The 17,737-nt window shown below is 41.4% G+C and overlaps 1 protein-coding gene across 1 annotated transcript in view; it reads right to left on the bottom strand.

Annotated features, from left to right (window-relative positions):
• The window catches only part of LOC116909663 (ATP-binding cassette sub-family A member 8-B-like), a 49,711-nt gene extending 35,271 nt beyond the window's left edge, over positions 1 to 14,440 (bottom strand). The window contains 11 exon segments of the mRNA XM_032913316.1: positions 814 to 924; positions 1,555 to 1,613; positions 3,761 to 3,929; positions 5,725 to 5,872; positions 6,455 to 6,640; positions 6,978 to 7,119; positions 8,431 to 8,657; positions 9,813 to 9,916; positions 11,959 to 12,120; positions 12,955 to 13,159; positions 14,345 to 14,440. Coding sequence (XP_032769207.1) covers positions 814 to 924; positions 1,555 to 1,613; positions 3,761 to 3,929; positions 5,725 to 5,872; positions 6,455 to 6,640; positions 6,978 to 7,119; positions 8,431 to 8,657; positions 9,813 to 9,916; positions 11,959 to 12,120; positions 12,955 to 13,159; positions 14,345 to 14,440 — 1,609 coding nt within the window.
• Between the last annotated feature and the right edge of the window lie 3,297 nt (positions 14,441 to 17,737).

Below are 17,737 nucleotides of genomic sequence, written 5' to 3'. Positions count from 1 at the left end.
GAAATGGAATTACAGATGCTCGTAAGCTACCACGTGAGTGTTGGGAATTGAACCCAGGCCTTCTGCAAGAACAAGTTCTCTTAACAGTTGAGCCATCTCTCCAGGCACAAAGGCCTCAGCGTTTTATGTGGGTGCTGGGAACCAAAGTCAGGTCCACATGCTTATGCAGCCATGACTTTATCAGTTGAGACATCTCAACTGCTCCACTCCTATTTTTGCTGTAAGGTACTTTAAAAACAAAAAGCTCCCATCTGCAGTTTCCCTGTGACCATGTAGTACAGATATGAACCCCTTCCTCCCCGCCCCCATTTTGGCTTGGCTATGTGCCTGCCGAGACCTTGGAAAGTGTGATAGGAGTCAAGGCTGAGGAAGAATTCCATCTGTGATTTAGTTTCTTTCTCCTCATTTCATGAAGCCACTTAAGTTAGCCCCTTTGGGAATGAAGGCTGTCCTAACGGAAGTCTTAAACATGTGGGTAAGGCCATGTTAAACCACCTAGGCCTACTCAGTTTTGTACAGAGCAACCACAGAAATCCTCAGAAATGATAAACATACTTCTATTTTAAGCCATTGCATTTTGGAGTATTTGTCATGCAGCCTAAGCTAACACGTACAAGTTGGCATGCCACATGGTCATTAAGGACCAAGAAAATGATAGCCATAATAATACTCAACCTTCATACATAATACATAGTACATCCTTTTCTAGAATAATACTACAAACGAGCTTTATTTCCATTGGTGTCTGTGTTTGTTTGTAAGCAGAAGGATTCTATGTTGGTGGCTGATTTATTTACCAACCTGAATCCTTACCTTTGGTAGGGACAGATAATCCACTAAGGATATTTAACAGTGTTGATTTCCCAGCTCCACTGTGACCAAGTAAAGCTGTGATTTGGCCTTCATATATGTCCAATGTCAGGTCTGGAAGGGCAGAAGGACAGGTGGATGATAACAAAAAGGAGGTAGGAACAAGAAAATAACTACAATGACACAATCCTTCTATGGAGCCAATTGGATTATTTTATCTCCTTGAATAAATAGAATATTCTTTGAGAAAATGTAATTTGGTATTGTGAATGAATGAAGCATGTTTCAGCCATAGGTTCATTGACATTGCCCTGTGTGGGAAAAGTATTTGTTAACATTGAATGGAAGAATAGATTAATAATAAAATACTACATGGCCATAAGTCCTTTATGATAAATATCTTTTTAAATTTTAAGTATTTATTTATTTTTAAAAAAAGGAAAACACATAGTACTTTGAATTACAAGAGAAGACTTCCAACTTGAAGATGGAAGGCTCAAATTCTACTTAGATTGACACAGTATCACACTGTATAGGTTTTAAATACATTGTATTTTAACACATTCATCCTAAGTTTTATAAAAATAGAACTAAAGTGTGGAACGGCAAAGTTTACCATGTAACTTAAATAACATTTCAAATTTAAAACATCACCAAGAACCGCTCATCAAAAGTAAAATAGAATGTGTTTAAATTTAAAAGTCTATCACTTTTATTATTATTATTATTATTATTATTATTTACCTTTCAAGGCTTCTATTTTACTGGGCTTTCCTTTGTATTCTTTTGAAATATTTCTGATTCTGCAAATGAGAAAAGGTATGGTTAGGCAACTGGCCTCTTCAGTCGGGCCTTCTGGTTTGGTTCATGGGATGGATGGGTCTTATTTTCAGGATACAGAAAGAGCCGGCAGCTATGGCTATGTGGCAGAATCTCCCCTGCCTTCTAGGCTATTAGCATGTCTGGGGGAGTAGTAAACTCTGTGCACACGTTGTGCTGCAGAGAGTCACACGCTAAGTATTGGGATGGGAGGTGACATTAGCATTTAAGAACAAGATCATTTCTGTACTGCTAAGTGAGGACCTAGAATGAGAGATGACATGGGCATACAATAATGAAAGGACCACCATGAAGTCCTGAAGGATGCTGGAGATGGATATGTAGTTCTCTTCGCTGAAGAGCTTCAAAGGCACGTTTAGAGGAAGAACAAGGTGGAGAAGCAATGGATCATGAGCTGGAGACATGGGTTTCGCTCTCCTGCCCACCTGAGTTCATCCTGTTCGTACCGCTTACTTTCCGATTGCTCAGGTAAGCTATGGTTTTCCCCAGCTGACATTTTAGAGCATTTTCACCCGTGTTGGGGGGGGGGAACAAAGCTTTTCGCTCCATATGCTACGCTTGGTTCATGGTAAATATTCAACAAGCACAGAAGATGCTGGTTAGACTATGGTGATCATGGCTGGGGGCGAAGTTTCCGCACTGAGCACTATTCTAGATCTGGAATTGCACTTTAGTTTATCATCCACGGGGAGTGGAATTCACAAGCTGAATCAGATTTATATTTCTTATCTTGTCATCTACTATCCATCGAGCAATCCAGAGCTCATTCACATTGAACAACTTGTTTCCCTATTTCTATTTTGAGAACGTTATGCAGCCAATTCACGGTCCTCACACTTGCGGGTGGTGCTGAAGAAAGGTGAGAGAAAGGAAAATAAAGAAACACATTTTTTGGAGACATAATTTCTTTTCTTAGCTGAGCTTATTTGGGACTAATACCAGCATAAGGCACTGATGAGAAAGGAATGCAGTGGGCTTTGGGAGCTCAGAGGCTCAAGGGATGAGAGATCACAAGCTGGGGGACGTGACTGGGTGTGTGTGTGTGTGTGTGTGTGTGTGTGTGTGTGTGTGTGTGTGTGTGTGTGTGAAGAGCTGACACTGGCAGCCGGAGGACCTGTTCTTGTTTTCTTACTGGGAAGTAGACAATGTGGTGTCACATTCTGTGGGACACATCCTCCTGAGCGCCTCTTGTGTCTGTCTCTGCTGCTTCTCCTTTTCCTTCGGCTCTACGGTGTGTGTGTGTGTGTGTGTGTGTGTGTGTGTGTGTGTGTGTACACGTGTGTATGTGACCACTGGAGCTTAAGCTGGTGGGGCAAACCTCTTACCACAGCTATCTTGGAGGTGGAAACTGCCAGGTTGCAAGTTCAAAGCCTGCCTTGGCTACAGAGTCAAATAAAGGCTAGGTTGGAGGACTTGGTGAGGCCCTGTCTCAAGAGTTAAAAAGTTCAAAATGGGCAGAGGATATGTCTCAGTGATATAGGGGTGTCTGGCATGTGCAAAGCCAGAGGTTCAAGACAGAGGGAAGAAGGGTAGAGGGGGAGAAAGAAGGAAGGAGGGAGGAAAGGAGGCAAAGGCAGGGAAAGAGAAAAACAGACAGCACACTCTTAAGGGAGAAAAGGAATTTTAATGAATGAAGCGAAGCGGGACCAATGTGATTAGCGCAGCTAATCAAAGAAATGGGGCAGGCGAGTGACAGCAGGAGAAGAAACAACAGATACTTGTAACAACAGTCAATGAAAAAGAGGCCATGATCCTGAAAGAGAGCAAGGAGGAGTGTACTGGAGAATTTGGAGGGAGGAAAGGGAGAGAAAAATTATGTAATTATGTTACAATCTCAGAAGATTAAAAAGAAATATTTAAAAGAAAAATCAAAAGGAACCACAAGTCAAAGCGAAAGTCTTGAATTATTTTCACATGTGAAACCTGACATGTTGTTTCATGTAAAACTGAAACATGAGTTTTCTTCATCCTTCCAGTGTGAATTAATGTATATAGCTGGGTGGAGACACCCCTGACCATCTAGTGACCCTAAAGATTGCTTTGCTTGCTTTCGGTGCTAAATTTTGAGCTTCCTTCACCTTGGCTGTGTCTCTGTTCTTATCCTTGTTACCTGATGGATTCTTTCCCGTGGAATTCCGGGGACACTGGTTCAAACGAGCCACCTGATAAAGGAGCGGAATCTATTCCATCTTCAAGAATCACGTGAGCAGGCTTTCGTGGTTGTACCCAAAATGAGGGTTTCAGGAAAAACAGGGGAGACCGCTGGTGTCCATACTCATCTACAGACCCGAGAGATGAGTGAGTGTTGAGTCAGCCACCACTTACCCCTCCCCCGCCACACCTCCATCTGTGCCACCTTTTGCTGCCAAGTCTGTCACAATCCACACGAAGCAACTCTAGCTTTATCAGGAAAAATTCCCACCAAGATCTCTCCATAGTAATAAAGAGAAGTCGACTGCAAGTATTTCTAAAAGGAGGAATTTCATAAATCTGACCGCTGTGCTCAAAATGGTCTTAACTTTGGGATTAAAAAGGTAAGGTCCCCTAGACCTTCTGGATTCTGTTTTAAGTCCGAGTGTCATGTTATGCAGAGAAAGAGGACCTCAAGAAGCAACGGCTGGCTCTGTGAGCTACTTGGAAGGAAGATATAATAAGATTTAAGGAAAACAAATGGCATCGTTTGTAGCTAAGGAGGAGATTTACCGGCTGTTATGAGAATGTGTTCATCACAAGCAACCTTGGTGGAAATGAACCCATTTGAGCTTTATCATCGCTTCCGTTTTCCCAGCATTGGAGGTGGAGGGCATGGTTCTCTAATATTCTGCAACTGCGCTGTAAGGGTGGGGGATTTTAGAGCTCAGGCACACCCTCACGTGGGCCGGGCTTCATTCACGCACTAAGTGCCCAGCTCTCTGTGAAACCGGAAGTTTGACGCTTTCAGCCGCTACCTGTTTCCTGCACTGAAGGCTGCTGGGATTTCTGCATTTTCACAGGATTAGCTTCTCTTCCTGTCATTCATATTTACTCTCTTTTGAAAAAGAAAAAAAGGTGAACAAAGTTGTTTCTAGTCTTTATATTTAAGCTTTGTGAAAGAGTGGTAGGCAAAAGTCAAGGAATTTGATGATTTGGGATTAAAGAAAATATTTTGCTATGTTGATAAATTAAAGGTGTTTTTAAAGCAGGAAAAAACTGAACATGTGAATGTCTTTATAGATAGAAAAAAAATATTGAGAAAGCCCAGGAGCCCTCTGAAAGCAGGAGAGTACTTAGCATAACTTATCTAGCATGTGTATGGCTCCACCACTGAGCTCTACCAAGCCTCTGCTGTCCTGTGGCCTTTTCTTTTGAGATAGGATCTTAATAAGTTTTGGGTGGCCTGGAGCTCACACAGTGATTTAGGCTGGCCTCCTTTGTGGAAATCTTGTAGTACAAGCCTGAACAACTCGGCCCTGATGATAATAATATTTTTGTGTTGTGATATTCTGGGAAGATTTTTAAAACTCCAGGTAGCTGGCTCCCTTCACTGAGAAACTGCATCGACATCTCTCCGGCATGAGCTGCCTTTCTTCCTTCTATATGTTTCCCTGCGTGATTCTGATGTCCGTCTCGGATGTAGAATTGCTAAGCTAGCTAGGCACACAAAAGCATCTATAAATGTCCAGCAGCAGCAGACCCGCTGAGAAATGAGCTTTCTAAAGCGTCTTTTACAAGGGAATAAGACAAGGGCTGAGGCTGCTGGCTAGGTGGTATAGCATTTGCTTAGCACGTGTGGAGCCCTGACTTGATCCACGGCACAGTGAATTAATAAACAAATGAACATCAACAGGGCAGCAAGCCATAATTTATAGAAAGGGAAATAAAGGTCAGTGATGCAAAAATGTAGGTTTCAGGTCCGAACAACCAAGGGCAAAGAAAACAGAAGAACTGATTTGGCCAATGGCAACGAGTTGGCCCATCTTCTTCATGTTGACGCCGGAGTGGTTCTTGAAATATATGAATAATGCGTGCATTCGGAAATCTGGTTGGGGAGAAATTACTAAAATGGTAGTCTATTTTGATCACATCTGTACTCACTTGGCAGAACTTTTTCAAAGTACATCGTCAGGGCCAGATACAAAAGCGCGTCAAATGCCAGCATGAAATTGGTTGCTGCAATCAGATTTGAGCCACCGGCTGGATCGGGGGGTGCGTTAGAATTTAAATCATAGTCCACGCGTAAGAGCTGAAATTTTTTGAAAATGAAGGGAAATTAGATGTCTGATAGAAGTTTAAATGCAAACTGGGTTTAACGGTGATGAAATAGTTATTGGGTACTCTGCTCTGTGAACATAGAGGAGACATATTTTATAGCTCCCAAACCATGTAGGAGAGCAACCATAATGGTGCCATGAGATGAAGTTGGAACATTAGGAGAAAGCGAGGAGGCGTTCAGAGTTGGCATTTGCGCTCAAACTTAGAATTAAAAAACATATTTACTTACTTTTATTTTGTGTGCATGAGTGTTTTGCCTCCAAGTTTGTGTTTGTGGTATGTGTGCCTGATATCCCAGCAGGCTGTTGTGAACCAATATACACAGGGGTGGTGAACCAAACTCTGATCCTCTGAAAGAGTGCCCTTACCCACTGAACCACCCCCCCAGCACCCATGCTTCCTTATTCCCCTCTCCCACACTTTCTGAATGGTTTAGTTTTGCTTCAGCCAACCCCTTCAAAGCTTTTAAAGGGTCACTTTTGTTCAAGCAGTGTTTTTATGCTGGGGTTTTAAATCTTAGCGCTTAGCATGTGCAGCCATCACGGGTCCTCACCTGGGCCATTCCTAGTGTGAAGGCGAAAGGGCTAAAAAGACTGAGAGTCCATTCCAAAGGTGCAGGGAGATATCTGTACAGGGCTGTGAAGCCTAGGCTTCCCCAGAAGATGGTGAGAAGGAACATAGTCAGGCCAGTGACGACAGACTTCCTCACCAAGACGCTCATTAGGAAGGCCAAAGAGATCTGGAATGAGAGCAGACCCAGGTGGATAATATTTATCTAACATAACATGGTAGTGATGATGATGATGATGATGATGATGATGATGATGATGATGGTGGTGGTGGTGGTGGTAGTGGTGCTGGTGGTGATGATGATGGTGGTGGTGGTGGCAGAAGGGATCTAATATTCAAATACACCAAACTATGTCTTGCAAATTGTGCTACACAGTACACAGAAGCGTGCCTGTCTCTGGAGTTTCGTATGCAAACAGAGGCTAGAAAGCCTGCCATGACCTCTTCGAAACAATGCTTCATTCTTGGGGTAAGAGATGGGCAAGGGGAATTTTAAATCAACTCACCATAGACAATCCGTACAGGAGGAAGAGGCTAAAGACCACCGTGAAGCTGGTCAGAATAAGAAACTGGACAGACTTGATGACAAGTGCCAGGGATAGGGCCATCACGAAGACAAAGCCAGCGTAGAGCAGACCCCAGGATAGCCTGGTGTGGAAACAAAATTCTCTTTTAGTCTCTGAAGCACAGCAGATAAGGAGGATTTATGATCTATTTCAAAACAATTTTAAAATTCACCCATTTGTTCACGCATGTTTTCACCGCTTAGTACTTCATTCATTCAATTCATTCATTCACTCTTCCATGTTGCCATTCTTCAGGTACTGTGTGCTTTAGGATGTGCAGCCACGAGGTATAAGTTCTGGGCTGAATCCATTGGGGACTACAAACATTCTTTTTCCCACTAAGCCTTCTCCCAAGTTCGATAATTCTATTTCTCTTATCTCAAAATTATCAGCGTGCCTTTTCTCATCAATTTCTTTGTTGAAAATATTCTATGGGGAGTATAGTAAAATAATAATAAAGACAAGTTTAAAACGTAGCTGAGAAACCAACCAAACAATTCTAATGCATGTGCCAGCTGCTATGTGTAAGGGAATGTTTTAAGAACACGGCAAATGTTCAATCATAAGATTCCCATTCCAAGACTATGTAGAAATTCCATTTTAGTATTTTCTTGTCTTATTGGTGGAGAATTTGGCAAATGCAGATGTTAAATAGTTATGATTCACGTCCAGATGTTTGGCTCTGGTGTCTTTCACAGCTTCGCTACCTTTTTTTTTTATCAGTAACAATTCAGCATAATAATATAATCATAGTAATCATAATCATAATAATAGAAGGGGCATAACATACAAAGATGCAAAATTTTAGAATGTAGTCCTAGCAGGAACTCTTTCTGATTTGTTCCAACATCGTTGGCTTTGTGCCCCCTTTGCTTCCTTCTCTACAAATGCCAACTCCAGGCCTCTGCCTTTCCTAGACGCCTGTTTATTCTCGAAAATGACTCAGTATATGAAGATCAAACTACGTACGCCACGTCCACAATCCCATTCTGCCAACCCATCCCTCAGACTCGCCCATCCCCTTCTGCAGTCCTGAAGACTCCTGACGCTCGGTGTCTTTCATCCCAGTGATCCTGCTCTGGTGGTTATGCCACCCGCGACTGTCTGCAAACCAGTCTGTTACTTTCTCGACACTATCACCAGAGTGCACAGCCATCCAATTATCCCTGCTTCACAACTCTCAGCGTCCGAAATCCCAGGCTCTTCCCTTCAGTCAGAAAGGCACAGAAAAGATGCCCAGAGTCAGCATGGCGATCATCACACTAAGGATTATTTGTCATATGCAGAGGGATAACGCGAAAAGCTAGACATCGATTGGTTCTAACAAACAGAGGCCAAAATGCCCACTTTCTCAGGGCACCCCGTTTAGTTGTTTGTCCTGCCTTTGACTCACCAGAATGCTGAATCTCGAAGACCCATCATCATCATCAAGCCCTTCATCTTTTTCCTCTCTCTTGCAACACTGATTGACACGAAATAGGTGATTGGGGAGAAGGAAACGATGCAGGTGAAAATGAAGAAATCAGTCAAAATCCCTTCTTGCCTGACAAAAGGATGGATCTTCATGAATTTTCCCGAAACTGACAGCAGTTTCTCCATCACCGAATGGTTTGTTGTGGTCTGAAGAAATGTAATATTTTTCAAGATCATGAATGATATGTTCTGTTTTAAACCACCCAGGGAATACCTTACTGGCCTTTCATAATCATCTGCTTGAGGAAAATTCCATATTCATGTCCTGCCACTGATCCACTTGGACCCTGCCCAGGCACTCTGAGTTGATCCGCAATGATCAGATTTGGCCTCCTGTCCATAACACCCTGTCTAACACCACTACAGAATAGTTTGAAATGCTTTTTCTAAACTTGTACATCAATACACCTCTTACCTCAAGTCTCAAGTTCAACTATTATTCTGGAAATAGACTGGAAATTATTCCATAGCATCCTAGGCTGGGAAACTTTTGCCTTGCTCACTTACAAGGACGTTGTGTCCACATACATAGTGGTTTGAATGAGAATGGATCCCATCCATATGTTTGAATGCTTGGTCCCAGTTAGTAGGGTTGAAGACATTGATACTTAATAGAATGAATTAAATTTTATGGATTTAATTGCCCACCCCCAAAGAAGCAGGGGTAAGAGAGCAGCACTGAATTACCCAAGGCAAGGTGAATATAATAGTTATCATAATGGGCTACAAAGGCAAAGTGACTTGTGGAACTATTTGGGAAGGATTAGGAGGTGTGGCCTTGCTGGATTCAGGATTGTCTGGTTGGGGGAGGTAAGTCACTGGGGTGTGCTTTGAGTTTTCAAAAGCCCATTCCAGGCTCAGTCACATGGTCTCTGTGTATTGTCTGTGGATCAGAATGGAACACTCAAAACAACTCTTTCAGCACCAAGCCTGTATACATCCTGACATGATGACCATGGACTAACCCTCCGAAACTACGAGCAGTGAAATGCTTTTTTAACTTAAGAGTTGATTTGGTTATGTTGCCTCTTCACAGCAACAGCACACTAAGATAGCCCCTATTGTAGCTTTGATGATTTTCTTTTTACATACATGACTTCCTGACAAGGCTGATGTCATGCAAGAGGCACCCTCCCTCCAATTTCTGTCATTGTTATATAACATACAGCAACTTTAGTAACTTTTTCCTTGAGTGAACTGAGAAAAGAAGAGGGCTAGCCATGTGTCTTTTCTTCCTGGTATCTTTTATGCCTCTGGTAATTTGTCTTGTGTATGGGAGTGCATTCAACATTTTGCACTTACTTCTATAATGGCAGCATTGATGGCAGCTTGAAGAGCCACAAATCCTTTCTCCCAGAATATTGATATCAGACAGTCAACATCTTCATACATCTCAAAACAGTGAGCTTTGTGGACAAAAGAAACCATAAGCATAAATCATAGGTTATTCCCACCCTGAGAACAGCAAACAGTGGACTTCACATTAGCCCCTAATTCCAACTGCTCAAAGATCTATGAAAGCATAGATCCTGTGTGAGTCAGACAGAGGTCTCCCAGGGAAAATCATTTACCTTGAATTATCCCAGCAAGCTTTCTGGTTTCTTTTTAATACTTATTTTTTTTTATTTTGAGCTTATAATTACACCAAAACCTCCTTGCCTTTCCTTTCTCCAAGCCCTTTCGTGTACCTCTCTCTGCTTTCTTTCAAATTCATGACCTCTTTTGCTTTAATCATAGTATGCATGTGTACATATATATCTCAATATATATAACATATACAACTATATATACCATATGATATAGAAATGCAAACTGTTCAGTTTGTATATTACTTCTATGTATGTCTTCAGGGCTGACCCCTAGGTATTGGAAAGTTAATTGATATTCTCTCCCCTGGGGAAGACTATTTTTCCTGTCCTTAGCATTCCTTAGTTGCCATGTTTCTTTGTGTAAGGCAGAGGCCTCCTGCGTTTCCTACATCCACATTAGCACGACTGTCTGGGTCATACTTGTGTAGGTCATGTTAGCAAGACATCATGAATGTAGCTTTTCTGACCTCCCTATGAGACACAGCCTCAAGGGACACTTCCTCCTCCTCTGACTCTAACAATCTTTCCACCCCCTCTCCCACAATGATCCCTCTTTAAATTTTGTTTTTATTTTATTTTGTATGTATGTGTATTGTCTGAATTTGTCTGTGTACTAACTACATATATGTATTTAATTCTAGCTCCAAGAGATCTAGTGGCCTTTGAGTAGTCAAACATCATACACACACACACACACACACACACACACACACACACACACACACACACACACCCCAAAAAATAGAACACAATATTGGAGGGTGAGATGGGAAGTGGGCCAAAGAGGAGTTATAGGAAGGAATGAGTGTAGATAATTATGGCCAAAATACATTGCATGAAGTTCTCAAAGAATTAATAGAAATACTGTATAGGAAAAATCCTTATAGATATCATCTTATAAATACATATTTGTCAGCCAAAATTCTCTGTGATGTGTATGCTAGTTACTTGTGTCTTTGCTGCAATAAAAAGCCTGACGGAAATGACTGAGAGAAGAGGAGATTATTTTGACTTCACATATTTCTAATGGAGCTTTTCCAGGCCAGATGAGCAAGCTAACACATGATTCCAAACCTCAGAGAAGGTGAACTCAACATTATCCTTATTTCAAAGGTAAATTTTCTTATTATCATCCAGAAAGCTAGGTAACAAAAGCAACCTTTTATTCTTCCTCTGATAACAGCTGATCTTGTCTACTGTCTTATTGACTATGCAGGAGATCTTGTCTACTATCTTGATATTCTGTCCCTCCAGAGTCATGTAGGAATCTCCACTTTTCTAAAACTCAAGATTTCATTTGTTCTAAGATTGTGTCTAACATCCATATTTCTTGGTTCCTGTGCCAAGCAAAATTGTACAGATAAATCCAGTAATCACATGTTCCTGTGAAGATGGGTGCCCATTTTATTATGGAATTTTGGAAACTTCTCGTTCATGTAGCGTTAAGAATTTGAACCAAAGTTTAGTCTGTGAACATACTACCCAGAAGGTGCCTAATCTCATCTAAGAAGTTTTCCTATTTCATCTATAAATATTTTACAGGTACATACTACAAACAACACTATTTGTATTTAAGTGTACATACACATATACATTTGTAAATACATACACATTTTACAGTTCTGTATTACAAATAACACTGTATTTAAATGTATATACATATATACATTTGCAAATAAACACATATCTAGCATATATACATCTAACCATGTAGAGCAATCATACATGGAATATGTTACATTTCAACATGAATAGACATTTTTAGAAGTTCTCTAATTTGATATAATAACATCCATCCTTATGAATGGGTCAACACCATTGGAATAGAGAATAGTGGGACTGTGTATATGGAGAACTACCTTCATGATCTCCATGTTCCCTTGACTTTGGGATTCTCTGTCCAAATTGAAATTTCAGATGATATGAGAACGTATCAGAGAAAATGACTCTTATTATTTCCTGATGACTTTCTGTTAATTCCCTGATGTTTTCTTCATCCAACAGTCCCAGGACTTTTCTACCTGTAGATGAGGGAGTGGGGACACTGTCGTTAGCAAATGACTGAAAGAGGCAATGTTGAGATGTCAAGTCTGTTGTCTTTCACAAGAGATGTTCATGGAAACAACACTGAATTAAGTACTGACACTGAATACATTGTTCAGTCTAAAAATCTGGGGATGACATTTCTGAAGCTATATTGAGGCATAGTAAAAAGGATTAATTAATAAAAATTAATATATTAATATATTTATATAAATATTATATTTTATAATATAATATATTATTATTTGATTATTATGCCAACTTCAACAAAATAAAGCATAATATGGTACCAGCTAAATTATTTCTACAGTCATCATTTTAATAAACATAACATGGTACAAATCAGACAATGGTTTATAGTAAGTAAAAGCAGCAATACAGTATTGTATTCTTTTATGAACCCTGATAATGTATTTTACATGTATGAGTGTTTTGCCTGCCTTAATATATGTGTACCATGTAAATGCATGATACCTGCAGAGATCAGAAGACGCTATCAGATGCCCTGGGACTGGAGTATCAGACAGTTGTCAGCAATCATAATGGTGCAAAGAACCCAATACAGGTTCTCTAAAACAGCAAGAAGTGCTCTTAACTGCTGAACCATCTCCCTAGCCTGATATGTTTGATAAGCTAAAACGAACAAACAAAAAACAAAGAATGGAAAAATTCAAAATACACCCAGTGTCTATGGTTGATATCTCTAGTCTTTTCTGCAGATACTATGTTCAATGCTATATATCCTGTTAAGACTCAAAAGAATAAAACGGATAGGAGTCAAATCCTAACTCTTAGGTTACTAGAACACATACCTGCCATGAAAGGGACAGCAGCTACCTTCTCCATTATCTGTCGGGTCGTGCTGGTGACAGGTGTATACCCTATTATGAACCCAGATTGTGTAAAAGAATCGACTCTTCCCAGATCCTTGGTGGGCACTGAGGAAAGGTCAGTAGCTTCATGACCATGCGGATACCAATACAAGAAAAGCAGAAGGAGCAATGAACTCATCCATTCCTACACAGCCCAAGAACAGAGAGAAAAATCACAATTCCAAATTATTCATCCATAACCAACAGAAAAACAAAACAAAACATGATTCCAAGTTACTCATCCGCAACCATTTTGTCGCCAAATTGGCCTTTCTGTTTGTAAAAAGTCCAATTGTGTCTTAAAGACAAACCACATGAAATAGGTGTGGAACAAAATCATCAGTGATTCCAGTCAGTTATTGACAGGAATGCGAATGTGTTGGGCCTTTTAGTGCTTGTGCTGAGGCAGATCCTCAAAATGCGACCAACTGTTGTTACATTATTCTCACCTAGTACTACCTGGGCAACCAGTTTGAGACATCTTTGATTTGTCGAAAATCTGGGTATCGAAGTGGCAGCATAATGTAGTTACAGCATAGTGATTACACACCAAGATGTTTCAGATGCTGCTCTGCAGAATGGTGGTCATCTGAGGAGTACCACCTTGCTTTGGTAATTAGAAACCCTCGCTATTCACAGATTCCCAATAAATTATTTTGTTTCCTCAGTGCCTAAGCTTAGACATTTTTTCATAATTTTTTTTTTTAGTAATGAGTATGTGTCCCACCCCTTCTGATATTTTTGAAGTAAAATTTTTAAACAAGAAAGAAATTCAAGGGCTGGAGAGATGGCTCAGTGGTTAAGAGCGCTGGCTGCTCTTCTAGAGGACCTGGGTTCAATTCCCAGCACCCACATGGCAGCTCACAACTGTTTGGAGCTCCTGTTCCAGGGGATCCAACACCCTCACACAAACATACATGCAGTCAAAACACCAATGTACACAAAATAAAAATAAATAAGTTATAAAAAGAGAGAGAGATTCAAATGAGAAAATGCCAAACACCCCTTTCTCTGGGTTGTTTTATTTCCCACAGCTTTAGACTACAACCATCCTAACTCTTGTATCTATGAGTGGTACACTAGACCAGTGGCTTTGAAAGACACTTGCTGAATTCTGAATTTCTGGCCAGGGTTAATACTTTTAAACTGACTGAATCAAGTATCTTCAAACATACTCATGACTGTAAAACAGTTCCCGCTGTATAAGGAAGATGTGCTCATCCATTCACATTTTGGCATGTAGGGTGATATATGAGAAAAAGCACACGCAATTCTCGGGCAAGATCCATTTATATCATCATCAGGCAGTGGCAATGACATTGAACCATACCATCAAGGTCTCCCTTCTCAGTCTCCATTTCTTAAGAAGGTTCTTCTGTAATAAAGCACAAGTTTGTTGGCTCACACTTATCTCTCTCTTGATCATGTTGCCCTATTTAATGAGAAAAGAGGTAGAGAAATCAAAATAAATGCAGTGCTTAAGAGGAATAAATAGCCACAGGACGGAGAGTAGCCCACTGAGGTCGCTGAATGCTTCTCACTTCCCCAGGTCCAGACTCTGCCATTGTTTATTCATGGCAGACTCTTGAGGGCACCTGTTCATACCTCTCAGCTCTGAGTTTACACCTCAGAGCTTTCTCTACAAAGATGGGACTGGCCCTTTGATGCTTAATTTTATTACTAGTTGGACTGATGTCAAGCTTTGTCGATAGAGGGGTTTTCTTAGTCTGTTTTCTATTGTTACATTGAAAAAGAATGAGGCTAGATACTCCGCAAAGGAAAGATGGTTAATTGGGTCAACTTTCCTGGTGACACAGCATGGCACTTTTTGTCTTGGCAGTCCTAGGCTGCATCATGGTATGATACAGGGATGCGAAGGGAGAGCTAACATATTTCACAAGATGAGCATCAGTTTCTTCCAAGAGTGGTATCCCTACTTACCACTTCCTCTATGGTTCCACCACTCTTTTTATTTCTTTTCTTTTTTTCGGAGCTGGGGACCGAACCCAGGGCCTTGCGCTTGCTAGGCAAACGCTCTACCACTGAGCTAAATCTCCAACCCCTCCACCACTCTTAATATCACCATGGCATCCAAGTATCTGGAATGTGAAGTCTTGGAGGGTTTAGGAGACAAACAGAATCCAAGCTCTAGGAGAACTGGAAGAGCGTTTTAGAAAGAAGAGGCCATCCTCGGCTCATGGTGGTTTGCCAGCCAGCCTTATACAGGAAGCATACTTCCTTACTGCTCAACCAAGTGGTTCTCTGCCGTGTAAAGAACATGGAGGCTGTATGTCTCTCTGCCCTTCTTCTAACCTTGACTTCAGCCATGCTAACGGACAGTAAAGACTTTTCCTCACAACTTCGTCTCCTTTACCTTTCCTATTACAAAGACTACACACTCTAGTTCTCTTTATTTATTTATTTTCGTTTATTGAAAATAGATTATTTTATCATATGCTGTGTCCTGATTATGGTTTCCCCTCCCTCCACCCTCACAGATCCTCCCACCTCCCTTCCCCTCCAGATCCACTCCCTTTCTATCTCTCATTGGGAAAAACATCATGTTTCCAAGAGATAAGAACCGAAGATGAGAAAATAAAATATAATAAGGTAACGCAAAAACCGTCATAGTGAAGTTGGCTATGGCAACCCAACAGGAGAAAAGAGTCCCAAGAGCAGGCATAGGATTCAGAGTCCTACTAGTTCTTATGGCCAAAATAAAAATGCTAAGCTAATATCTAATATCTCTACGCATATCTATCTCTCTATCTCTTATTTTATCTTATACATCTCAGAATGGCTTAGGTCAATACACAAAGGACAGCTCATGCTGGCAAAGGACACTGTCATTAGGACAAAACAGCAACCAACAGATTTGGAAGAGACCTTTACCAATCCTACATCTGATAGAAGGCTTATATCCAAAATATACAAATAACTTGAGAAGTTAGACTCCAGAGAATCGAATAACCCTATTAAAAAATGGGGAGTAGAGCTAAACAAAGTATTTTCAGTTGAGGAATATCGAATGGCTGAGAAGTGAAACAGAAGCTAACTTGTACTAGGAGCAATCTGCAAATTCTCCAAACTGCACTCCCAGTGATGTTTCGGCAAAATTACACTGCTGATGGAGAATTGGTACAAGTAGGAAAATAATAAAAAGTGTGTGTGTGTGTGTGTGTGTGTGTGTGTGTCCGTGTGTGTATGTCTGTCTGTATGTATGCATATATGCATGTGGGGGCCAGAAAGTAATGATGAATGTATTCCTTAGTCACTACCCAACTTGTTTCTTGAGTCAAGGTCTTTCATGAGCCTGCGGCCCTCAAAGTAGTCTAGGCTGGCTGGCCAGGGATCCTCACGGACATATTTATTCCCATGCACACATCCCCATGCACACATCCCCATGCACACATCCCCATGCACACATCCCCATGCCTGCCTTCTGGGGACTGAACTCTGTTTGTGCTAGGGGAGATGAAGAAAATCACCCTTCCTTCATCAAAAGGCTCGTACGAAGAAAAAAACAATAGTGATCACCACTGGGAGTGGGCTTGGCTATCCCCAAACGTAACCCACATTGGTTTCATGTTGTTTTGTTCTTTACTGGTTCCAGAGCAAAGAGAAATCACTGTTGAGGTTTTCAATAGGGACATGGCATGGAATTAAGCTATTCGGAAGAGCAGAAGGGTGTTCTCCTATGTCCGAGACCACCCAGCAGGAATAAGGTAGAAACGGGTAGGAAGAAGAAAAGTGCAGAGGAAAGCCCACCTCAAGGCCTAAGTCTATAGAACGTAAAGCTAGCTCTGACGCTCTATCCAGAAAGGCCTCTGCCATATTTCAGGCACTGGTCGAGCTGAAAGGTACATTGTTCTTTTCATGGGGCTGAGATGAGAGAATGGAGAGAAATCCCCTCTGAGGCCCAAGTGCCCTTGAGAGTTAAGTGTAGGGGCTGGGAGATGACTCAATGGGTTAAGCGCTTACTGTACAAATATGAAGGCCTTAGTTCAGATCTCTAGCACCCACATAAAGCCTAGCAAGCCAGTGCACATCTGTCCCCCATAAGGCAGACGATGAGGGATGAAGAAGCAGGTAGATCCCAGGGGATGCTGGCCAGCCAGCTTAGCCAAAACAGTGAGCTCCAGTTAATACTTAAATAAGGTGAGGCTGATTGGGGGAGGGCTGATGTTGACCTTTGGCCCCCAAATGTGTGTGTAACTGTGCTCTCTGTCTCTGTCTCTCTCTGTTTCTCTCTCATGCTCCTCTCCCTCCTCCCCCTCTCTCTCTCTCTCTCTCTCTCTCTCTCTCTCTCTCTCTCTCTCTCTGTCTCTCTCTCTCTCTCTCTCTCACACACACACACACACACACACACACACACACACACACAGAGAGAGAGAGAGAGAGAGAGAGAGAGACAAGAGAGAGAGAGAGAGAGAGAGAGAGAGAGAGAGAGAAAGCCTAGCAAGCAAGTTAGTGCATATCTATACCCCATAAGTCAGAATGTGTTACTGTGTTAATGGAACAGAAACAGTGGGGGTGGGGATTGAGTACCTTAGCCTCATAGCAAGCATAAGCAAATGTAGACTTGCCAATCTGGGGACGTGTAGAAGACTTCCTATTGATTTATGCTGTGCTGTATTGTACAGAAGGCAGCTGTCTATATATTGAATGGTCTTTAGATTGCCGCTGTAGATCGTTTCCTTTGGTGAGTTTGTTGAGTCTCTTT

This window comes from Rattus rattus, chromosome 9 (assembly GCF_011064425.1).
Source record: "Rattus rattus isolate New Zealand chromosome 9, Rrattus_CSIRO_v1, whole genome shotgun sequence".
Classification (NCBI taxonomy): domain Eukaryota; kingdom Metazoa; phylum Chordata; class Mammalia; order Rodentia; family Muridae; genus Rattus; species Rattus rattus.
The sequence above is the reverse complement of the archived record's forward strand: the minus strand, read 5'-3'. Positions and strand labels throughout refer to the sequence as shown.